Source organism: Lethenteron reissneri, chromosome 10, assembly GCF_015708825.2.
Source record: "Lethenteron reissneri isolate LAM-NWPU_2019-01 chromosome 10, ASM1570882v1, whole genome shotgun sequence".
NCBI lineage: Eukaryota > Metazoa > Chordata > Hyperoartia > Petromyzontiformes > Petromyzontidae > Lethenteron > Lethenteron reissneri.
The window spans coordinates 758,731-782,994 of NC_083788.1; the positions used below are offsets into that span (position 1 = coordinate 758,731).

General features: G+C 53.9%; 1 protein-coding gene across 1 annotated transcript; it reads right to left on the reverse strand.

Moving 5' to 3' along the window:
• Nucleotides 1-13,387: 13,387 nt before the first annotated feature.
• LOC133340784 (transmembrane protein 14C-like) lies at nt 13,388-23,903 on the reverse strand. The gene is made up of 5 exons (XM_061549172.1): nt 23,769-23,903; nt 17,719-17,795; nt 16,863-16,964; nt 15,672-15,759; nt 13,388-13,890 (listed from the first exon to the last, which is right to left on the reverse strand). Exons 1-5 carry the CDS (start codon nt 23,864-23,866, stop codon nt 13,833-13,835), a joined length of 423 nt encoding a protein of 140 aa, XP_061405156.1. The 5' UTR covers nt 23,867-23,903; the 3' UTR covers nt 13,388-13,832.
• Nucleotides 23,904-24,264: the final 361 nt, after the last annotated feature.

A 24,264-nucleotide genomic window follows, 5' to 3' on the forward strand; every position in this document is an offset into this window, starting at 1 on the left:
TATTCTGGTGAACCATTGTGGTGAACCATTCTGGTGAACTGACGTGGTGAAATATTCTGGTGAACCAGTGTGGTGAACCAGTGTAGTGAACCGACGTGAACCAGTGTGGTGAACCAGTGTAGTGAACCGACGTGCTGAACCAATATGGACCGCCGGTGCCAATTGGTGCCGTAGGGTGGTGATGGGGGCTGCTAATCCCACCTTGCCTCCCCCCTCGCCCTGTGTCTGTGTGTTGGCGCCCATCCGCGTGCGTCGCCCGCGGTCACATGGGAGGCACCCCCCCCCAACCCCCCCCCCCCAACCCCCTGACCCACTCCCCCCCCCTCCCACATTCAACCCCACGAGCCCCGCGACCTTGGTCCGATGTACATATCCTGTCGCGGCGCGTTGACGCGTCGCGCTCCCGATGATGATTGTGCGCCCACGCGCACCCCCTGAGTTTACTCGCCAGTGCCAGCTTAGACTCCTACCCGCTAGCCTCGCCCCCCCCAGCCCCGCCCCTCGTGTTCGCTGCTCCCCCCCCCCCCCACACTGACCCCCCCCCCCCACTATCTCATGCAGCAGGCGATCGACGGTTCCGCTCGCATCGTGCATGGGGGTCGTGCACGCACACAGACACGCATCAGCGTTACCAATCCGTGTCTGTGTGTGTACACCGCTAGAGCTACTGGAGCCCGAGGCCAAAAGAAAGTATGCTACTTGCACCGCTGTAGACTCCTGATGCCAGTGTAGAGATCGCTAGTTGTTCCACTTTAGACTCTACTAGAGTCTGATGCCAGTGTAGAGATCGCTAGTTGTGTCACTATAGACTCTACTAGAGTCTGATGCCAGTGTAGAGATCGCTAGTTGTTCCACTTTAGACTCTACTAGAGTCTGATGCCAGTGTAGAGATCGCTAGTTGTGTCACTGTAGACTCTACTAGAGTCTGATGCCAGTGTAGAGATCGCTAGTTGTGTCACTATAGACTCTACTAGAGTCTGATGCCAGTGTAGAGATCGCTAGTTGTGTCACTATAGACTCTACTAGTGTCTGATGCCAGTGTAGAGATCGCTAGTTGTGTCACTACAGACTCTACTAGAGTCTGATGCCAGTGTAGAGATCACTAGTTGTATCACTATAGACTCTACTAGAGTCTGATGCCAGTGTAGAGATCGCTAGTTGTGTCACTGTAGACTCTACTAGAGTCTGATGCCAGTGTAGAGATCACTAGTTGTATCACTATAGACTCTACTAGAGTCTGATGCCAGTGTAGAGATCGCTAGTTGTGTCACTATAGACTCTACTAGAGTCTGATGCCAGTGTAGAGATCACTAGTTGTCACTATAGACTCTGCTAGAGTCTGATGCCAGTGTAGAGATCGCTAGTTGTGTCACTATAGACTCTACTAGTGTCTGATGCCAGCGTAAAGATCGCTAGTTGCACCCGCAAGGCCCTCGTGACTTGATTTATGACTCGGGACGGTGCAATGGGCCACAGGTGCTGCCACCGTGGTCTTACGGGAAGCAGCCCGATGGCCCTCTTCGTGAAATGTGAGAGTTTTGGGAAAAAAATTAATGACCATAATAATTAATGTTGCAAACAAACTCCTTCATGCATTCACTTGGGGCTGAGCTGCCAGGATCCTCGGGGATGTGGGGCCAAAGTGCCGCTTCCTTCCCGGCTTTGGGATTCGACCTGGCCAACAGCAGCAGCGTGCTTTAGCTAACAAACCTGGCCAGTAGTTTACACTTTAGTGAACACCCCTGGTGCATACAGCATGCTTTAGTGAACACACTTGGCCAGTATATTACACTCAAGCTAACAAACCTGGCCAGTACAGCATGCTTTAGCTAACACATCTGGCCGGTAGTTTACACTATAGCTAATAGACCTGGTGCATACAGCATATTCTAGCTAACACACTTGGCCAATATCATTCGCTTCAGCTAACAAACCTGGCCAGCGCAAACTTACGTTTAGCTAACGCACCTGCAAAGTATAATACACATTAGCTCACACAGCCGGCGCGTACCGCATGCATTAGCTAGCACAAGCGGTGTGTACCGCATGCATTAGCTAGCACGACCCGGTGCGTACCGCATGCTCCAGACCACGCACTGCAATGCAGCGCAGTGTTGTGAACGGAACTCTGGCTGGGCCTCCATAATAATTGGGAATGCTTTAAGCCTGAGCCTTGGCTTTGCGCCCTATCTTGTGCTCGCGTGTTTTTTTGCGTGCAATTTAGTGCAATTAGTTAACGTGTTGCCAATTGCAGACGGTTGGAATATATAATATATACGAATGGCGGCGCTCTGTATGTACACGCCCTGACAATGAAATTAATGTGAACAATAGGAATGGGTTTAATTATATATAAGAATCAGATCTATATATAAGTATATTACAAGTTTTATATGTATAGAGAGAGTATATAAGTATGCGATGCATCTCAATTTTGACTGGAGCAGGTGGAGCTAGCAGAGGGCGCTGTCGCGTCGTCTCCGCTACGCTTTGTACGGCGCAGCGATGTCCGACATTTCGGTGCACGCGCCGGGAGCATTCTTCGGTAACCGAACGGCGCTTCCCCGATGTTCAGTTCATTGCGTGGGACGAACCCCCCCCCCCCTCGTCCCTGCCCCCACCCCGCGGAAGACACGCGGGAGAATCGTAGAATCGTCCGTGCGGCTTGGGCCGTGTGACGTGGTCCACACACGTGGCGACCGGAGGTGGCGGGGGCAGCGTGGACGCGAGGGGGTTGGCTCGCAATCGACGCTCGCCCCCAACCCCGCCGCCCTCCGGTCGTCGTCGTCCAATCGCTCGCGCCGCCGTCAGAAAGCCGAACGTGCCGGCAGTTCGTCGTTGTATTCCTCATCGCACGTACGGACAAGCGCACGGCCAGAGTATTTTTTTGCGGAATTTTCCAGTCCCCAGGATTTTATGCCTTGATCAGAAGTTTAATGACGTCGAATTTGTAACACACATAGTCTCCGTTGACTCTATCTCTCTCTATCTCGAGAGAGAGAGCGATAGAGAGAGATAGAGAGAGAAAGAGAGACTTGACTTTTAAACCACTTTTATTGTTGCCAGCAGCAATAGCACGGGAGCTGATTTCAGTACAAAAACACATGGAAATACAGCTTCAAGTGTGCACGTTACAACAAAACACGACTCGCGGAACATGCGCTGCACTCGCCAAGCACGACACAAACAGCACATCGTCGCGCATGCCATGCTGAGGTGATGCGTAGAGTCGTCTCTCCTCCGATTACTTCGAAAAGGCCGTTGCAGGAAATGTTTGAGGTCGTAGTGCGTCCACTCGAAGCTCCGCCACGTGTCCAAAAGGCTCTGGTAATAACCTGGCAGCCACGTGTAGTCGACCAGGCCCAAGTCTAACAGGAAGAGCTCCTTTCCCCTACCCCCAGGCACCCCCCTGCGTCTCTCAGCAGGGTGAGGACCGGCGACTTCCAGGGTAGTTCCTCCCTTTCGTACAGCAGCCGCCTCACGGCCATAAGCCTGCAACTCATCACCCTGGCGGCGACGTCCACCAGGACCTGGCTACCCTCGCCCACCGGCCTCAGCCAGTGCTTGCTGTGCCAGACTAAGTGCGCGAGTGAGCAGTTAATTCTGGTGAGTAACCAGGCCGGAGGCTGGAGGGCTTTGGCCTTGTGGCACAGCAAATATGCTGGCAAGTTATTAGCGACGAGCACTCCACCCCTAAAGGATATCTGCGGAGTGAGGCACGCCCATGCCAGCATTTTAGCCTCGATCACGTCGGCCAGCTCGGTCCAATTGTTCTAAGCGATGTGTGGTTTCCCCAGGTAGACCCCCAGGTACTTGATTCCGTCAGCCTGCCAACTGATTCCTCCTGGAGGAGCACAGAACGCACGCGGCAACGCGACCCCAACATAGAGCCTCATGCTTGGCCCAGTTGACCCTGGCAGAGGAGGCCTTCTCGTACACTACCACCGGCAAACATAGCGCGGAGGCGTCCTGTGCATCATTGACCACGATGCATATGTTGTCCCCGCGTACATCTTGAGCCCGAGGACTGCATTCTCAGATCCTGGGACCTTGAGGCCAGACACATTTTGTCTCAGGTGGCATAGGAGTGGCTCAATAGACACGGTGTACAGCAGCCCTGAAAGAGGGCATCCCTGTCTGACCCCCCTCGTCATGGGAAAAGGGGCGCCGAGCCGCTGTTTGATTTTCATGAGACTGGATGTGCCCATGTACAGGAGCCTAACGTGCGAGATGAAAGCCCGGCTGAAGCCTAATGACGTTGGTAGCTTGCCCAGGTACCCATGGCTCACTCGATCGAAGGCCTTCTGATCCAAGAAAAGGAGGCCTGAGTCCACGTCGTGCATTTCTGCGAGGGAGATTATATCTCCAACCGTACTGATGTTATCATATATGCACCGACCAAGGATACAATATGACTACTCTGGCCAGCACCTTGGAGAACATGTTGTAATCGGCGCACAAGAGAGGCACAGGTCGCCAGTTTTCATTGAAGCGCAGGTCTGCCTTCTTGGGCAGCAGGGTGACCACCGCTCTCCTTCAGCTCAATGGGAGTTCACCCTTCTGCAGGCTCTCTGTCATCAACTCCAATGGGCAGGGGCCGAGCCTATCCCAAAAGGCTGCATAAAACTCAACTGGTAGGCCGTCAATCCCTGGGGCTTTACCGGCTGCGAGCCCGTGGAGCTCCTGCAGGGTGATGGGGCTGTCGAGACGCTCCCGTTCAGAGTCGCCTAAAGTCGGGCCCCTATCTAGTAGCTCCTGGACAGCCTTGTCTTGTATGGTTTTGCCGATAAAAACTTGCTAATATAAATCCCTGGCGATCTTAGCGATTTGCCTCTCAGATGTGGTTCTTTGTCCATCTGGGGTTTGTGAGCTTAACATATTGTGAGTGTTTGCCAGGTTTTTTTTGTAAGCGAAAGAAACATTTAGAGGGAGAGTCCATCTGCAATAAGTGCTGCATCTTGTTGCTCACGAATGACCGATGCGCCTGCTGGTTTGTGATAGACCTGAAAAGCCGCTGCTTCTCCAGCAGCATCTCACCATCGTGTATGCTCTGGAGTGAGCTCAGCTCTGCCTCAAGCACCAACAGGTCGTTCTGTAGTTGCTGTACGACCTCCTTCCTAGCGGTGGCGATCTGGCTTGTGAACTGTCGATCGAGAGCGCTGACCTGTGCCTTGGTGTTCTCTCACCATTACTGCCGGGAGCTGAAGCTGCTTTAGGCAGGCAGCCATTGACCCCAAAAGGCCTTAAAGGTTTCCTTAAAATCCTTGTCTTCAAGCCGCTGCACGTTGAGTCTCTGGTAGGCGCTGTGCTTGGAATTCGCAGGAGCACGGAGACCAAGTGGTAATCTGAAAACCCTCGAGCAAGTTAACCCCGCTGGCGTTTACATCCAGTTGATCGGACCTCGCGAGGCTTATCCTGCCTTGAGAGCAGTAGCGGCACCAGGAAGTACTGCCACTGGGCTGAATGCTGTAGTCACCACACGTCGAGCAGATCCAGTTTCAGTACCGGGTCTGCGAGCGGCCGTGCAGATTGCAGTGAGTCTCCGTGGTTTTGCAGTCGAGAGCCGGGTCCAAAGTGCAGTTGAAGTCTCCCCTCACGACCGTGTGCCCATCGTCCGCGTTGTCTGTCGCCAGTACGTCCAACAGCACGCAGAAGAAGAGCTTCTTCCCGGACGCCCTGCTTGGAATGTACACGTTAAAACACCTCAGCCTGGAGTTATTGAGGGCAAAATCAACAGAAATCAAGTGGCCTTTTACGATCTCTTTGAAGACCACGCCGTCTGGTACAAACAGCGAACCGAACACAATCGCCACTCAAGCGAGGTTGTCCTCAGCATGGCTGAAGAACGCCTAGAAAAGGCTGGCATTGGGCCTCCAGAGTGGTGTCAAGCTGCAGATCTGACCCCACCTCTTGTCGCTGCGAGCACTGTTGCAGTTCAGACTGGCTACCTTAATAGCTGTGAAGCCATGATATATGTTGTTGTGTTGTGATGGTGACAGTAGCTGCGGGGAATCACTTCTGAGCAGAAGTAATTTTCCTCCTCGCCTTGCGCATGAACGTGGAAGTTGAACTCAAACCTGTCGCGATTGCGACAAATTTGTTGAACGGCAATGAGGAAGGCCGTCAGGTCGGGGAAGAAGGCCTCAACCTTGACCTTACGCTGCCTGAAGGTGTACTTTAGAAAAAGGTGGATGTCCCCAGGCGCATATTCACCCTCGCCCTTGACTTGTGAGTAGCTCCTGTCACTCACGCTGTTCTCTCCGTCGGTCTCGGACACCTCGTCGTCTGCTCGCACGCTGGCCTGTGGCTCGGTGAACTCCTCCTGCCACAGGAAACGTCAGGGCCTCATCGGAAACGGGGTGGCTCTCCTCTGGCGACTGAGGCTCTGTGGCTTCCTCTTCGGGTGAGGTGAACCGGCCATTGTCGCCCTCCAGCAGCGTGGCACTATCAGGCGCTGCGCCGGCTCGTAGTTCGTCTTGCGGCCGAGGCAGTGTCTGGTGGTGGTGGTGGTGGCGGTGGGAGGAGGAGGTGATGATGATGATGACGGTGGTTTCTGTCAGTCGCCTCACGACACCCATGTGATTGTTGCGTTTCACGAATGCCACTGCCTTCCCTGCACTGTCCTCAAACTCGCTCGGCTGCTTCGCCATCTTGGCAGTGGTTTGTTCTGGCACCAACCGCGTCCCTCGGACGTTGACGGTTGGCGAAAAAGAGCCGTGCTCCTCGGCTGACCGTGCGTAGACCTCGGGATTTGGGAACTCTGAGAGATAGATAGAGATAGAGAGAGAGAAACTCACAGGCAAGCGGGAGCGCACCCAGAACCGGCAGCAACTGTTGCCTAAGCTCAGCTGTCCTACAGTGGCACGTTTGTCCAACCACATTAACGGAACATAATTAGGAAATGAACACAATTAATTCACGAAGCAACGGCACTGGGTAGTAGTAGTAGTAATAATGTGACAAACAAATAACATTTTGCATTCACGTCGTCCGCGTAACGCGATGCGATGCGCAGTCATCTTTATTAGCCCAGGGGGACCTCCCCCCTCCTCCCCGCTATAATGGGGCAACCTGCCCCCTCCCTCCCTGGACGTTCGATGAAGCGTCCCAAGAGTTTTCGAGCAAAGTTTGGGGGGGGGGCTACCATTGTCACCCCCCCCAACCCCAGCCAATGACAGTGGCGGTCCCAGAGGGCCTCAGCTGCTCTGGACAGCTGTTACCGAACCTCTCCATTGCTGCCCCTCCCCCCCGCCCCAGTGACTGCCGCCACCCCCCAGTGTCAACGGGCAGCAGTGGGGAGTGAGTGGAGACCGGGGGAATGTACGCCAGCTAGTCAGCCAGGCAGCCAGCCAGCCAGGCAGCCAGACGCGCTCGGTCGTGCCAACCTCCCGGTGGTGCGGAGTGAAGATCTTCCTGCACCGTGTCCGTACTGACTAGTGGGGGCCAAGGTGCGTGCGTGCGTGCTTAAACACGTTTGGCTTATGTCCTGCTGAGCAAGAAGAGCGATCCATTAACAATTTCCCTGTTCCGATGACGTACGTGTAAGTCGCCAGTTTTTCTACCGAATCTGTTTCGATGAGGTACACGTGTACACGTGTACACGTCATCAGGCGCGGCGTTGATGCGGTGTCTCGAGCGTGACTTCTACACGAGGGCCGACCGCCGCCGCCAGCCAGCCAGCCAGCGCTGTTGTGGCGATGCGCAGCAAGACCCGGACGTCTCCGGCGAGTCTCGTTCCGGGCCGGCCCGTAGCTTCGGCGACGTCACCAGCGCCTTTGGCCAGGAACGCGACGTGGAACGATGAGACGTCCCCCCCACCTCCCCCCACCTCCCCCTATTCCACGGGCCGACCGTGTGAATCCCCAAGTCTAAGACCGTCAGATAAAAAGATGACGATGACCGGCGGCCAAAATAACTGTGGCGCGTTTAGTTTTCTAAGCGAGGCTGATGAGGACACTGAATGTCGAAGGCTGTCCAGGGTTTCGCTCGTATTTAACCGATGCTGCTGACTTTTTGACGCACTTTCCCGAAGGCCCTTGCGGCTTATGTAATGTGTAAAGTAAAAAAAATACTTTACATTTTTCTATGTGGGGAGGGCGGCCGAGGGAAGTACGGAGGCGTATTGTCCACTTGGGTCACGTTTGTTCCCGTGGCCGCGTTGTGCACGAGGGCGTGCGGTGGTTGCCGTGCGTCTGGGAGAGAGTCGCCTGCCGGCGGCTGCCGCGTTTCGCACCAAAGATCAAACGTCGCCCCGCAGATTCCTCCTCTTCTCCATTCTGCACCGCGGTGGCTCCTTCTCCCCACGTCGTCCTCCGTGGCCGAGCCCCCGCATCGTCACGACGGCCAGCGCTCCCACCCCCCAGCATTGCCATGACGACAAGTGCCCCCCCCCCCCGTGTTGCCACGACGGCGAGCGGTCCTCCCCGCTTTCGTCTCAGCCCCCACGTTGCAGGTGTCTTGTCTCAGCGAGTGTGGGAAGAGTAGGCCAAACGTCCCCCCTCCCTGGAGCTCCCTCTATGGGGTTGGGATATGGTCGGGGGATGTTTCGCTCACTCGCTCCCCATCTGCCTACAACGCCCACTCGCTCGCCCACATCTACCCACCCACTCGCCTGCTCGACCCCATCTGCCTACCCACTCGCCCACTCACTCGCCCCCCATCTACCCGCCCACTCGCTCGCCCCCATCTGCCTACCCACTCGCCCACTCGCCCCCATTTACCCACCCACTTGCCCACTCGCTTACTCACTCGCTCACCACTCGCCCCCATCTACCTACCCACTCACCCACTCGCTCACCCCCATCTACCTACCCACTTGCCCACTCGCTCGCCCCCATCTGCCTACCCACTCGCTCGCCCATTCACTCACTGGAAACCACCACTTCTGTCACCCGCTCGCTGTGAACGGTCGCCAAACTTGGTCATTAAAGCCATCACGTCACTTCCCCGTGTGTTTGCCACTGCCAGTCATGTGGTGAAGTCTCGCTTTGTTTAATAACACGTGGTGGTGGTGGTTGGTGGTAGTGGTAAGCATTTGCGACCAATATTATCCACGATAGAGTTTTTTTTGGGGGTTAGATGACATCATGTTCACTCTCCGTCTGTTTAAGACCGAAACAGCAAGGGAAGATTTCTCCACAAGTCTGGCTGTCGCCTGACGATGCTGGTTGTTGTTGTTGTTGTAATCACCCGCGAATCGTCACCGGCTCCTCGAATTGTGTAAATGTTGCTGTGGGTATCACTCTCCCCAACACGCAACAACCGGCCAAGTGCTGGGCACGGGTCTGTTTACGTGACAAACCCTTCACTGGTTGGCTGCGTCGGGTGGTGGCGGGTTTAACGACGACACAACATTTGTATTCACGCAATCTAACCCAACAAAAAGTTGTACTTCTATTATGGAACTCTATCTTTGTTCAATTTTAGCCGAAACTTGGCTTTGCATTCTCGTACGGCACGTTGTCACAACCCCAACAAAACTAAAGAGCTGAAATAACTGCGGTGAATGATAACGACAATGGGGAGTCGTTCCCTCTTTGGCATGGATGGTAGTGGAGCTGAGTGGACTTGCCAACGACTGGTACCAGCGGTGGAGGAGGCTCGTGAAGGACGCTGCTAGGCAGTTGGAGGCAGTCGCCCTCCAACAACGGAGGGCAGAGGAGCGACGCTCACAACAACGAATGGAGCGTTGGGTGGAGGCACAGGTGGTGCATCGGCCACTCATCTCAGTCAACCCATGACACCTGCTGGGTCTGTCCCGTGACCTGCCAGCGGGCGTTCGACACTTCACATGGCCTTAAAGTGGACGTTGCCTGGCACAAGCGCTGTGGCGATGTCACTGCCACTTAGTGGCGAATGGCGGTTGTTGGTGGTGGTGGTAAACAGTCAAGGGAGGAAGGTGAGAGCCCCCCATAGAAAGGTAACAGCCCCGGAATCAGAATATTTATATCTACTGGAGGAATCTGATGAGCCATAAAGCGAATGTTGCGGTGGTGCTGAGCTTCCCGAAGTTTCCCCGAGCGGAGAGAGGGAGCGAGGGAGAGAGGGAGCGAGGAGCGAGCGTGCCACGCACTCCCCGGCGCGTCGCCGGCCGGCCGGACCTCCGTTTGTGCGCCCAGGATTTCAGGTGCAGGCGCCCGGATCCGGGGCAGGGAGGAGTCGGGGGGGGGGAGTAATCGGTGACTCGATAATCGGTAACTTACCGATTACAAGCTCCGTTGCTCGACCAATCGGATAAAAGTCTCGCCTCTGATTGCCGCGCGTGCCGCTGGATGGGTGGCGGAGGGGAGGGGTGGGTTTTTTCAAGATTTGGAGGCAGATGGCTTTTGAATGAGCCCCCCCGCCCCGCAGTTACCCACCGTAAAAACAAAAACATCAACGGTGGTCATTATAACGTTACATCGACCGACTTCATTGAATAAAAACTATTAAATAATTTATTTTACCAGGTGAGGCCCCACTGAGCTGTACAGCTCTTTTTTCAGAAGCGACCTGGCCATCGCGAATGATAGATCAACGAAAGTGAGATCATCATCGTCATCATCATCCTCGTCGTCATCGTCGCGTGGAAATTTATAGCAACGGCCAAACACTGTTAAACGCGCGTGACGTTCATTTTAAATGTGGAGGGGAAAGAAAACGGAGGACCCGGAGAAAAATCCACTCGACCACGGGGAGAGAGACACAAATACAGAGGTTCGGGATCGAACCCGCGAACTTCCTGCATACCGGGCGAGGTAGTTAACATCTCCGAGCCACCGCGGCGGCCAGCATCGACCGATGGCTCCGGTTGACTCTTCGTGGTCGTCGCGAGCTCGGGGTTCGGAGGTCGTCGTTTCAGAAATGACTTTGGGCGATCGCAAAAATCTCCATCCCTTTCTCGGCCGTCGTCTGTGCCAGCCTTGCGGGAAGGGGGCAGCTCGTTGTGCTTGGGTCTAAGTTGTCGTCGTCGTCATTGCTTTGAATCAGGATCTGCCGGTACTTTTCCAAGAGTTACATTTATTTTAAACACTTTTGATTGCCTCCGATTTTGCTTGAATGAATGAATGAAATAATAATAATAATCATCATCACGCTTTACCCGATTGTGTTTACAAGCGATCGATATTGTGCAAATGACGAAAAAAACTAATGTCACACGTTACTGTTCAGTTCTATTTAAATCCACCAATAAAAGCAATACCTGATGTACATATCCACCGTGCGTCCGCAAGTCGCCGAGGTCGTCCGCGCGTCTTTGAAACGGCGCACCGCCGGCCGCCGCAAGCCACGGAACACCCCGACAGTGAGAGGGGCAGGGAAGGAAGCTGCGCGCGGCCTCGCGTGGCCTCGCGCGGCCTCGCGCGGCCTCGCGCGGCCTCGCGCGGCCTCGCGCGGCCTCGCGCGGCCTCGCGCGGACGACGACTCTTCTGCCACAGTCCAACCAGACGGCACCGCACCGTCGGGAACGCGTCCGACCACGTCGTGTTTACGGAAGCACAGCGAGGGGTTCATTGTGGGACCTCCCTTGTCAGTATCGAAATGTAACAATAGGTTTTACGCCTTCTGGCAATAAAACAGTTGTGTTCAGATGTTAAAACACCAAACGGAAGCCTTTTGCAATGAATCATGTCTGCATTAACGACACGGTACTGGTGGCGAACATGCACGCTTTTTGTTGGGTGTTTTAACATCTTAACACAATTGTTTTATTGCCAGAAAGGGTAAAACCGATTCCTATGACCAAGGGTTTGTTGAGCACGAGTAACGATTTTGTTCTATTTTCATTTGACCAGGTAAGGCCCACTGAGCTACGTAGCTCTTGTTCAGAAGCCACCTGCTTATCACAAACGATAGCTCTACGAAGTGGCTTATCATCACGTGGACATTTATAGCAGCCACATACTCTAAATACGCCTTTATAAATGTGGAGGTGAAAAAGCGGAGGGCCCGGAGGAAAATCCACACGACCACGGGGAGAGAGTGGAAACTCCAAATATACAGCAGGCATCAGGGTCGAACCCACGACCTCCTGCATACCAGACGAGGGAGTTAACATCTCGCCACTGTGGCGTAACTCGTGGATGGATGCTCACTGTGGGTGGATCATGGCGCCACGATAGGAGATGTTAACTACCTCGCCTGTTATACAGATCATCGGTTTCATCTCGACCCCTACGCCTGCTGCTGTATATTTGGAATTTGCGGTGCCTCTCTCCCTGTGGTTGCGTGGATTTTTTTCTCCGTGTCCTTTGGTTTTTCCCTCCAATTTTAGAATCAACATCACACGTTTAGAGTATTTGGGCTGCTGCTATTCTTGCCCGCGTGATGATGATATGGGCCAGGTCGCTTCTCAAAAAGAGCTACGTAGCTCAGTGATGGGCCTTACCTGGTAAAATGAAATAAAAGTTTAGTTTAGGTGCAGTCGACCACGGAGGCTCCATTGTGTGCAGGAAAGAGAATGGTGCAGTGAAAATTAGAATATTTATTAATACTGGAGGCATCTGATGAGCGAAAAAAAAAATTTCACAGATGTCCAGCAATAGAAACCCATCCTTGTATTGCACTTCATTGCTCCCACCTACGCTGCCCGCCTTTGCCAACCGGCACTGACCAAACAAACCTCCACGACCCGCACAGCACTGGGAGGCCCTCATCCAGCAGATAGACAAATGTAGCTGCACGGTGCTACTTCTTCTGCATCACCAGTTGGCAACTGAGCGGAAAAGATGCAGCATTAAAATTTGACGGTAAACACCTTTAAATGCCAGCAAAAGCCACCAATCGAGTCGTGACGAAGCCAACACGGTGGCGTGTATCATGTCGACAGCAGCTCGGTTTTTGCATCTCCACTACTCTACGGGACGTCTGGAAATAACATTACCAAGCTGCAGAGTGCGTACGCAATTGAGCACTGCAAGATCCGACCGTGCTGCATTGGCTTCCAGTTGTCGAATGAATACTTTGCAAGGTTGCGCTCATTACACACACAAAGTGCTTGCCACAAATGAACCACAATACCATTGCTGATCTCGTCAAGGAGCATAAACCATCATCACGCAAACTCCGGTCATCATCCTCAGAGCAGCAGCGGCTTTTGGATAATCGTCGAAAAAAGATGGTGGTCACCGCATCATCGCGCGGCACTTTCAGATGCGCTCTTGTGGCCGTCTGGAACGTTCTTCCTTCCGATATTCGGAATCCACTGGAGCTATGCACTCTAATCAACTAGCTTGACAAACTCATTTCTACGAGAACTTCTTTTGTTGTGTTTAGTTTGTTGTCCCCCCCCCCCCCGCACCTCCGATGATGAGCACGGTTGGCTACGCACACGGTGCCAAAGAAGTTCAATGTAGACGCGTACAAAACAACGGCCAGCGGACAATGGGAACGCGCGGAAAGAGAAACGTGTGATTTATTTTTTTATTTGTAAATCTGCGTGCGGTACACGGCTGAGATCTCGCACAAACACACAAACGGCGGTGACGGTGGCACGCGGGCACCCAGCAGCAACATAACGAGCAACACAACGCGGTGGGGGGGACGTTCCTTTGGTTTTGATAAATGGCGACAACTGTCGTAGCGAGCGAGTGAGCGAGCGGGTCACGGTTTGCGGGGTCGCAATCGCCGATCGAGCGAAACGGTGTCACGTGAAGCGTTTAAATCGCTCGATTTTAAGGCAGCCGGAGCTGCAGGTCAGGGGGAATTGTGCCAGAAGTGGCAACCACCGTCAAATCGCAAGGTCATCGCCCCACAGTCCGAGTGGATTTACAGAGGGGGGTTTGCTGCCGGGGGCCCTCTTCCCGCCTCCTCGTCCTCTCGGTAACCTCGCCGCCCCCCCCTCTCTCTCCGCGTCACGGCTCGTGAGGCTTGGCGAGCATCTTCATTCCAAGCCGGCCGACCATCATCAAGCTTCACGGAGCACAACGGCAACAAACACCACCACGACAACAACAATGAGAACACCGCAGCAGCAACAACAACACAACAGCGTGTCATGTGACACACGCACAGAGGGTGCCGCGCCCACCCTACCCACCACGACCCCTGCCTCCCCATGACCACCACGCCGCAGGCATCGGAGCAAGTCGGCAGCCAACCAACTGACGGTGAGCATTGCTCCATCGCCAACTTGCACAAACACAAGATCCCCCCCGGATAACCATAGCCCCAACAAACCGTTGGGGCAAATGCGGTCAGCGAGCACTTGTGAAGGCCGATGCAGTGCGCACGGCGTGTGTGGCCAGCACACACGCCCCACACCAGCTATTCATTTAAGCCTAATTCGACCTACGGGAGGGCCCAGGATAATCATCACCGATGTTGGCCGTGAGCGGGAATCAAAACAGGAATCGCTGGGTTCGTAGTGCAGCTTAGTGCCAAAGGCTGTACCACCGCGGCCTACAATATTTCACGCACGTGTGTACGTACGTGCGTGCGTGCGTACGTGCGTGTGTGTGTAAGTGCGTGTGTGTGTGAGGTGGACTCAAAGACTCGGCCTCAAACGAGTACCTGGTGCGGTGTGTAAACATCGTTCCTGGGGAGACGCAGGCGGCCGGGCGTGGTGCTGGCCACCCACCGCCTCGTGCGCCGTGCAGAGCCTTCACAGGTGCACTCTAACAGCACTTACTCCCAACAAGAGACATGGGGGATCTTGGTGTGTAGGCAGTATATGGGGAGCAGTGGCACAGCGGTTATAGCGCTGTGCTACACTATGGGGTACGATTTGCACTCATGGCCACCGCCAATGACGATAAAATCTGAACCGGTCCTGGGCCTCCCCTAGGTCGACTCAGCCTCAAATGACTACCTGATGCAGTGGTATCAAACCAGGCACACCCGCAACACGAGGGTCAACGTCGGGCGCCACCGCACAGCACGCAGCGACGTTACGCAAGACCCCACGACGCCCCCACACGCCGCACGAGATGTGCGGCAACGCGCCGCGTAACAAACCGCAACGCGTGTCGCCTACTGCAGCGCATAGCACGACACGGCACAACACAAAGATCCCCCCGTGTAGCCTGAACAGGCTGTTGGGGCGAGCGCTGTTAGCGAGCAGCAGCTATGAAGGCCGGCACGGCGCACACGAGGGGGTGGGTGGCCAGCGCCACGCCCGACCGCCTTTGTCTCCCCAGTTGCGATATTTTACAAACCGCACCAGGTACTCATTCGAGGCTGAGTCGACTTAAGGGAGGCCCTGGACCGGTTTAGATATTCGTTGCTGGTGTTGGCCGGAATCGAACTTGGGTCGCCGGGTTTGTGGCGCAGCGTGCTAACCACTGCACCACCGCTCCCCACGAGACCACACACACACCAACGCGGTGTGATATAACATTACACGCACCACACATGCTGGGGGGGGGGGGAGCAGTGCTGCAGCGGTTAACGCGCTGCGCGACAAACCCAGCAAACCGGATTCAATTCCCGCTTAAAGCTGACACCAGTGACGATTAATTATCTGAACCGGACCTGGGCCTCTCCTAGGTCGATTTAGCTTCAAATGAGTACCTGGTGCGGCGTGTAAATATCGCCACTGAGGAGACAAATGCGGCCAGGCGTGGTGCTTGCCACCCACCCCCTCGTGTGCCGTGCCGGCCTTCGTAGGTGCTGCTACTCGCAAACAGCACTTGTCCCAACAGTCTGTTGAGGCTACCCGGGGGATCTTTGTCTTTGGGGGTGAGGGATCTCACCTCGCGCCGGCTATGATCCCTGCCGGGATGAGCTTCCCCGAGTTGTAGAATCTCATTCCCATCACCCCCGTCAGCAACCCGGAGGCCGCTGAGAAACACAGGGGGAGCATGAGGGGCAGCTCAGGGGCACACTCGTCACACACTCGTCACACACCCGGCACACGTGGAACACCCGGCACACAGTCGGGACTATCCTGAACTATTTTTTATGTTACCAGGTAAGTGCCCCACCACTGAGCTGCGACGGAGCTCTTTTGCAGCAGCGACCCTGACTCTCACCAACGGTAGCTCAACTAAGCGGTGGCTTATCACGGGGAAATTCAAAGCAGCCAAATACTCTAACCGCACGTTTTTAAACATGCGTTTAGGCATCTACAACAATTACTAAGTCAACTGTTCCCGTCTTCAAAAGTAACTAATTTTATTGGACTAAATTGCCTTTGGATGGATAAAAGTTACTTGTAAAACTAAAATGATAGCTCAACCAAGTGGCTTATCACGTAGGAATATATAGCAGTCGCCAAATTACTGTAAACGCGTGATGTTGATTCTAAATGTGGAGGGAAAAACCAGAGGACCCAGAGCAAATTCCACGCGACCACGGGGAGAGAGACACGCAAACTCCAAATATCCAGCAAGCATCGTCAGGGTCTGGATCAAACCCAAGACCTCCTGTATACCGGGCAAAGTAGTTAACATCTCCTAGCCACCGTGATGATGATGAGAGCGAGAGACACGCAAACTCCAAATATACAGCAGCAGGCGTCGGGGACGGGATTGAACCTACGACCTCCTGCATATCAGGCGAGGTAGTTAACATCTCACCACCGTGATGATGATGAGAGACACACAAACTCCAAATATACAGCAGCAGGCGTCAGGGTCGGGATCGAACCCGCAACCTCCTGTATACCAGACGAGGTATACAAGATTCCGACCACGGCCGTTGGAAAACTTTCCGTCGCTCAACTCGCTCAGAATGTTCTTCCAGCTCGCGACGGCACTTGCCTGCTCCCCACCACACATCGCCATCTCCGCTCCAGCAAAAACCCCAAAAGGCTTTGTGTGGGAGACCTCCACGTAGAACAAGCGGGGAGAGCACACAAACCCAATGGGTGCTCGAACCCAGGCCTTCGTTGGTGCGAGGCCCCGGGTGTTACCACCGGCGCCGGCGGCCCCAGCGCTACTCACCGAGTGCGGCCCACACGTTCTTGGGGTCGTTGGAGGTCTGGTAGGCCCCGAACCCGGCCAGGCCCCCGAAGAGCAGGCCGGCCGCCAGGGAGGGGACGCTGCCTGCAAAGGCAAAAGGCAAAGATCCCACACCACCCTCCCAGCATAGCCACCAACAAACTATTAGGGCAAGTGCTGTAAGCGAGTAGCACCGATTATCAAAATGAGAATATTTATTTATTACTATAGGAATCTGATGAGCTATGAAGCTCTTTTTTCACAGATGTCCAGTAGGGGAACGGGTAAGAACATTACAACAAACAGTACAAAAACATGATCGGAGTGCAAAGTACAATGAAGGTAAACGAATCACCGAAACGCATACAAATACAACACGAAACCATCCCCATCCTACCAGGCAAAGCCCACTGAGATATAAAATTACTACAAATGTTAGCTCAACAGAGTGGCTTATTGTGGACATTTATAGTAGAAAAATCATCAAAATGTTTCTAAATGTGGAGGGAAAACCCGGAGGACCTGGAAAAAAAAATCTACGCGACCACGGGGAGAGAGACATGCAGACTACAAAGTTCAACATACATATGGGAGCAAGTGCTGTTGTCACAATTACACCGATATATTACACGTGGCCAATCAGCATACCAGTGAGGGGTGGTGTGGTGTGAGTGAGTGAGGTGTGGTGTGAGTGGGGGATGGTGTGAGTGGGGGGTGGTGTGGTGTGAGTGAGAGGTGGTGTTGTGTGAGTGGGGGTGGTGTGGTGTGAGTGGGGGGTGGTGTGGTGTGAGTGAGGGGTGGTGTGGTGTGAGTGGTGGAGGCCCCGCGCAGACGAGGCCGAGACGACGCCGCGGCGTACCTGCTTTGACGTAGCCGATGACGCCTCCCGAGGCGACGAGGGCGGCGTAGCCGTAACCGATCCAGTCCACGGGCATCCTGCACGCGGGCGGGCGGGCGGGGCGGTCCAGTTTGTTAACCACGACGAGGTGAAATAAACGCGGCCGGGGACACGGAGAGAGGTGGCGGCGTTGCCTCCTGCGCGAGGGCGACCTGGGGGCTTACGCCGCGTGAGGTTCGTGGCTCGAATCCAGTGGGCTGCCCTGGTTATCACTGCGGTGCGTTAACGTGCTTCTCCTGTCGTTAAGGTGAGCAGGATAATCGGGTGGAGCGCTGCGCTGCGCTACGGACCCCGGCGACCCGGGTTCCATTCCCGCTCACGGCCAACACCGGTGGCTGTTGTCCGAACCGGTCCTGGACCTCCCCTAGGTGCGGTGTTGTAAACATCGCCACTGGGGAGACAGAGGCTGGCCACCCACCCCCTTATTCCAGCCTTCGTAGGTCCTACTTACTAACAGCACTTGCCCCAACAGTCTGTTAAGGCTACACGGGGGACCTTTGTCTTTCCAGGGACGTTAACAATCCCACGTATAAATTCGATTGGGCTGTTGTGTCCTCGGCGTCGTGGTCCCAAATTATAGCAAAGTAAAAAAAAACGAATGACCTGCACATTGAGCGATTTGGATTATGCACAGCAGCCCCCCTACTATGAGACCAGGCTGAGTCTGTCAAACACAGCAGCAGCAGCAGCCCCCCTACTATGAGACCAGGCTGAGTCTGTCAAACACAGCAGCAGCAGCAGCAGCCCCCCTTCTATGAGACCAGGCTGAGTCTGTCAAACACAGCAGCAGCAGCCCCCCTACTATGAGACCAGGCTGTGTCTGTCAAACACAGCAGCAGCAGCCCCCCTTCTATGAGACCAGGCTGAGTCTGTCAAACACAGCAGCAGCAACAGCCCCCCTACTATGAGACCAGGCTGTGTCTGTCAAACACAGCAGCAGCCCCCTACTATGAGACCAGGCTGTGTCTGTCAAACACAGCAGCAGCAACAGCAACATCCCTACTATGAGACCAGGCTCTGTCAAACACAGCAACAGCAGCACCTGCCATCGTGCCAGCCTTGTGCTATGAGAATTGTGTAGATGCCAAATGCATTAAATTATCATCTCCCCTTGGAAACTTGCGGGACATGGGATCAAGTGGCGATTGCTTTGCCTGCCAGTGGGTGCACCCCCCCCCCCCCCGGAATCCTATAGAACGGCCGATATTGAATCCACGCATAAACGATCAAGGATCAATAATATTAACGTGTTTAAGCAAACGGATAGTCCACCGCCGGCTGCATTAAACAATTAAGTTGCGTAACTTGGCCACTGATGTTGCTGAACTGCGTGATAGCTGCAGTCAGGGGGGCACGGTGGTGGCACACGAAGTGGCACCTCTCCCAGTCCCACCGCTCCCGGCAGGACTTGTTGTGTGACAGCTGGAGACACTGAACTGGGGTCAATTGAAGGCCAATGTCTACAAATTGTTATCGAGGCTCCACCTCCCCTCCCCCCACCGTTTCCTATGCGCAGATTGTCAGTAGACCCCCCATACACAAGCTACGTATTTGGGTTACCCCCCCCCCTTCCATGCGTACGTACTAAATGGATGTTCCCTAAGCGCGCTTGTGGTGGGGTAAATAGTGGGTACACCCACCTCGTCCAAGACGAACAAACACCGCCTGGAGGAGGGAGGGGCTCACGAGCCCCTAACCACCGTTGTCAGCAGCGGCGTGAGCGAGCAATTTACTCCAAAGCTAAACAAATATTTATTCTTCTACTACCAGGGTAAGGCCAACTGAGCTACGTAGCTCAATTCGAGAAATGATAGCCCAACGAAGTGGGCTCATCGTCATCATCGTGCGGAAATGCTGAGCAGCAGCCAAACGCTCGAAACGCGGGACGTCGACTCGACATGCGTGAGGGGAGAACCCGGAGGAGCCGGGGAGAGAGAGAGACACGCAAACCCCAAATACAGCAGCAGCAGCAGCAGGCATCGTCGGGGTCGAACCCATGACCTCCTGTACACCAGGCGAGGTAGTTAACATCCCCTAGCCACCGTGATGATGATGAGAGACACGCAAGCCCCAAATACAGCAGCAGCAGGCATCGTCGGGGTCGAACCCACGACCTCCTGTACACCAGGCGAGGTAGTTAACATCCCCTAGCCACCGTGATGATGATGAGATACATCGCAAACCCCAAATACACAGCAGCAGCAGCATCAGGCATCGTCAGGGTCGGGGTCGAACCCACGACCTCCTGTACACCAGGCGAGGTAGTTGACATCTCCTAGCCACCGTGATTATGATGATGAGAGAGAGAGACGCAAACTCCAAATATACAGCAGCAGCAGCAGGCATCGTCAAGGTCGGGGTCGAAGCCACGACCTCGTGTGTACCGGGCGAGGGAGTCAACATCTCCTCGCCACCACGGCGCCCCTGCACGTGAATGGTGGAGCGGTGGTTGGCGCACTGGGTACGAGTCCCGGCCACGGCTACCGTCAGTGGCGGTGACGTCGCCAGGGCGCTTGTGCCAGGCTAGGTGCACCTTGACACGGTCACGTCAAGCGTGGAAGGGTCGCTGCTGGCAGGTCACGGGACAGACTCAGATGCTCTCGGTTGACGCAGTGCCAGGCTAGGTGCACGACTTTACGGCACAGCAGTCAACCCATAACACCTGGGTCTGTCTCGTGACCTTCTCCTGCACCTAGCCTGGCACAGCAGTAATCACCCACGGCACCTGATGCTTCTATCCCGTGACCTCCTGCGGGCAGCGAGCCTTCAGACGACGACGCTCTCACGTGACGGCCTCAGGAGTGCACCTAGCCTGGCACGAGCGCCGTGGCGGCGGCGTCACCGCTCACTCGGTGGCGAACGTCGGTTCTTGTGAGCGAGAGGAGAGAGAGTGAGAGGACAGAGAGCCCGAGAGAGTGAGAGAGAGGAGAGTGAGAGAGAGTGTGAGAGAGAGGAGAGTGAGAGAGAGTGTGAGAGAGAGGAGAGTGAGAGAGTGTGAGAGAGAGGAGAGTGAGAGAGAGTGTGAGAGTGAGAGAGTGTGAGAGAGAGGAGAGTGAGAGAGTGTGAGAGAGAGGAGAGTGAGAGAGTGTGAGAGAGAGGAGAGTGAGAGAGAGTGTGAGAGAGAGGAGAGTGAGAGGAGAGAGAAGTGGGAGTGAGAGAGACGCGACTAAGCAGAGGAGGTCACCACGTGTGCGTGAGGAGGAAGGGGCCGTGGCCACGCGCGGCCGGCGCGCTGCACGAATCGCGCCCCCCCCCCCCCCCCCCGGGGACGACGACGATCACGAACTTCGTCATCAGAAACATCGCGGAGGCTGCGGCTGTGCGTGGCATCTCCGAGCTCTATCCCGAGCTGCATGTCAAGCTGCATGTTAAGCTGCATGTTTCTAATCTGCATGTCAAGCTGCATGCAAAGCTGTATGTTGCTAAGCTCTATGTCAAGCTGCATGTCAAGCTGCATGTCAAGCTGCATGTCAAGCTGCATGTCAAGCTGCATGTTTCTAATCTGCATGTCAAGCTGCATGCAAAGCTGTATGTTGCTAAGCTCTATGTCAAGCTGTATGCTGCTAAGCTCTATGTCAAGCTGTATGCTGCTAAGCTCTATGTCAATCTGTATGTTGCTAAGCTCTATGTCAAGCTGTATGCTGCTAAGCTCTATGTCAAGCTGTATGTTGCTAAGCTCTATGTCAAGCTGTATGTCGCTAAGCTCTATGCCAAGCTGTATGTTGCTAAGCTCTAAGTCAAGCTGCATGTTGCTAAGCTCTATGTCAAGCTGTATGCTGCTAAGCTCTATGTCAAGCTGTATGCTGCTAAGCTCTATGCCAAGCTGCATGTTGCTAAGCTCTAAGTCAAGCTGCATGTCGCTAAGCTCTATGTCAAGCTGTATGTTGCTAAGCTCTATGTCAAGCTGTATGTTGCTAAGCTCTAAGTCAAGCTGCATGTTGCTAAGCTCTATGTCAAGCTGCATGTTGCTAAGCTCTATGTCAAGCTGCATGTCGCTAAGCTCTATGTCAAGCTGTATGTCGCTAAGCTCTATGTCAAGCTGTATGTCGCTAAGCTCTAAGTCAAGCTGTATGTTGCTAAGCTCTATGTCAAGCTGTATGTCGCTAAGCTCTATGTCAAGCTGCATGTCGCTAAGCTCTAAGTCAAGCTGTATGTCGCTAAGCTCTAAGTCAAGCTGCATGTCGCTAAGCTCTATGTCAAGCTGTATGCTGCTAAGCTCTATGTCAAGCTGTATGTTGCTAAGCTCTATGTCAAGCTGTATGTCGCTAAGCTCTATGTCAAGCTGCATGTCGCTAAGCTCTATGTCAAGCTGTATGTTGCTAAGCTCTATGTCAAGCTGTATGTCGCTAAGCTCTATGTCAAGCTGTATGTCGCTAAGCTCTATGTCAAGCTGCATGTCGCTAAGCTCTATGTCAAGCTGTATGTCGCTAAGCTCTATGTCAAGCTGCATGTCGCTAAGCTCTAAGTCAAGCTGCATGTCGCTAAGCTCTATGTCAAGCTGCATGTCGCTAAGCTCTATGTCAAGCTGTATGTTGCTAAGCTCTATGTCAAGCTGTATGTCGCTAAGCTCTATGTCAAGCTGTATGTTGCTAAGCTCTATGTCAAGCTGCATGTCGCTAAGCTCTATGTCAAGCTGCATGTCGCTAAGCTCTAAGTCAAGCTGCATGTCGCTAAGCTCTATGTCAAGCTGCATGTCGCTAAGCTCTATGTCAAGCTGTATGTTGCTAAGCTCTATGTCAAGCTGTATGTTGCTAAGCTCTATGTCAAGCTGTATGTTGCTAAGCTCTATGTCAAGCTGTATGTTGCTAAGCTCTATGTCAAGCTGTATGTTGCTAAGCTCTATGTCAAGCTGTATGTTGCTAAGCTCTATGTCAAGCTGTATGTTGCTAAGCTCTAAGTCAAGCTGCATGTTGCTAAGCTCTATGTCAAGCTGTATGTTGCTAAGCTCTAAGTCAAGCTGTATGTTGCTAAGCTCTATGTCAAGCTGTATGTTGCTAAGCTCTAAGTCAAGCTGTATGTTGCTAAGCTCTAAGTCAAGCTGTATGTTGCTAAGCTCTATGTCAAGCTGTATGTTGCTAAGCTCTAAGTCAAGCTGCATGTTGCTAAGCTCTATGTCAAGCTGTATGTTGCTAAGCTCTAAGTCAAGCTGTATGTTGCTAAGCTCTATGTCAAGCTGTATGTTGCTAAGCTCTAAGTCAAGCTGTATGTTGCTAAGCTCTAAGTCAAGCTGTATGTTGCTAAGCTCTATGTCAAGCTGTATGTTGCTAAGCTCTAAGTCAAGCTGTATGTTGCTAAGCTCTATGTCAAGCTGTATGTTGCTAAGCTCTAAGTCAAGCTGTATGTTGCTAAGCTCTATGTCAAGCTGTATGTTGCTAAGCTCTAAGTCAAGCTGTATGTTGCTAAGCTCTAAGTCAAGCTGTATGTTGCTAAGCTCTAAGTCAAGCTGTATGTTGCTAAGCTCTATGTCAAGCTGTATGTTGCTAAGCTCTATGTCAAGCTGTATGTTGCTAAGCTCTAAGTCAAGCTGTATGTTGCTAAGCTCTAAGTCAAGCTGTATGTTGCTAAGCTCTAAGTCAAGCTGTATGTTGCTAAGCTCTATGTCAAGCTGTATGTTGCTAAGCTCTATGTCAAGCTGTATGTTGCTAAGCTCTAAGTCAAGCTGTATGTTGCTAAGCTCTAAGTCAAGCTGTATGTTGCTAAGCTCTAAGTCAAGCTGTATGTTGCTAAGCTCTATGTCAAGCTGTATGTTGCTAAGCTCTATGTCAAGCTGTATGCCGTGTGACCCTGCGCCATCCAGGGCGAGGTGGCGAGGAGGCGGTTCGAGAGAGAGAGGCGCGCCAGGCCCGCTCGCCTCCACCGGGGCTCGTCCTGCTGGGGCCCAGCCTCCTCGTGCGCCGCCACGGAGCGGCGTGGAAGCAAGAGGGTGTTCAGTAGACGTCGACAGATCGAGAGAGAGGAGAGAGAGGAGAGGGAGAGGAGAGGGAGGGGAGAGAGAGAGCGGCGTCCCTCACCTTGCGGGCGGGCGGAGAGCGCGGCCGAGTGGCTGGGACGGTGAAGATGGAACCGGGTCCAGGGCGTCACACCGGGATCCGGATCCTCGTTGCGACATCGCGGGAATCGAATCCCCGTTGCTCCAGGAAAACCGGGTTCTATTGCGTTGCTACGGAAACCCCGTTCTTATTGCGTTGCTACGGAAACCCCGTTCCTATTGCGTTGCTACGGAAACCCCGTTCCTATTGCGTTGCTACGGAAACCCCGTTCCTATTGCGTTGCTACGGAAACCCCGTTCCTATTGCGTTGCTACGGAAACCCCGTTCCTATTGCGTTGCTACGGAAACCCCGTTCCTATTGCGTTGCTACGGAAACCCCGTTCCTATTGCGTTGCTACGGAAACCCCGTTCCTATTGCGTTGCTACGGAAACCCCGTTCCTATTGCGTTGCTACGGAAACGCCGTTCCTATTGCGTTGTTACGTAAAACCCCGTTCCTATTGCGTTGCTACGTAAAA

Excerpts from the sequence above, each read along its gene's own strand:
- LOC133340784 (XM_061549172.1), bottom strand. The coding sequence starts at position 23,866 with ATGTCGCAACGAGGATCCGGATCCCGGTGTGACGCCCTGGACCCGGTT. Across the intron at positions 16,965-17,718 it reads CATCGGCTACGTCAAAGCAG|GCAGCGTCCCCTCCCTGGCG; the intron begins GTACGCCGCGGC and ends TTGCCTTTGCAG. Across the intron at positions 13,891-15,671 it reads GGGATCATAGCCGGCGCGAG|CTTGATGATGGTCGGCCGGC; the intron begins GTGAGATCCCTC and ends TGCTCCGTGAAG.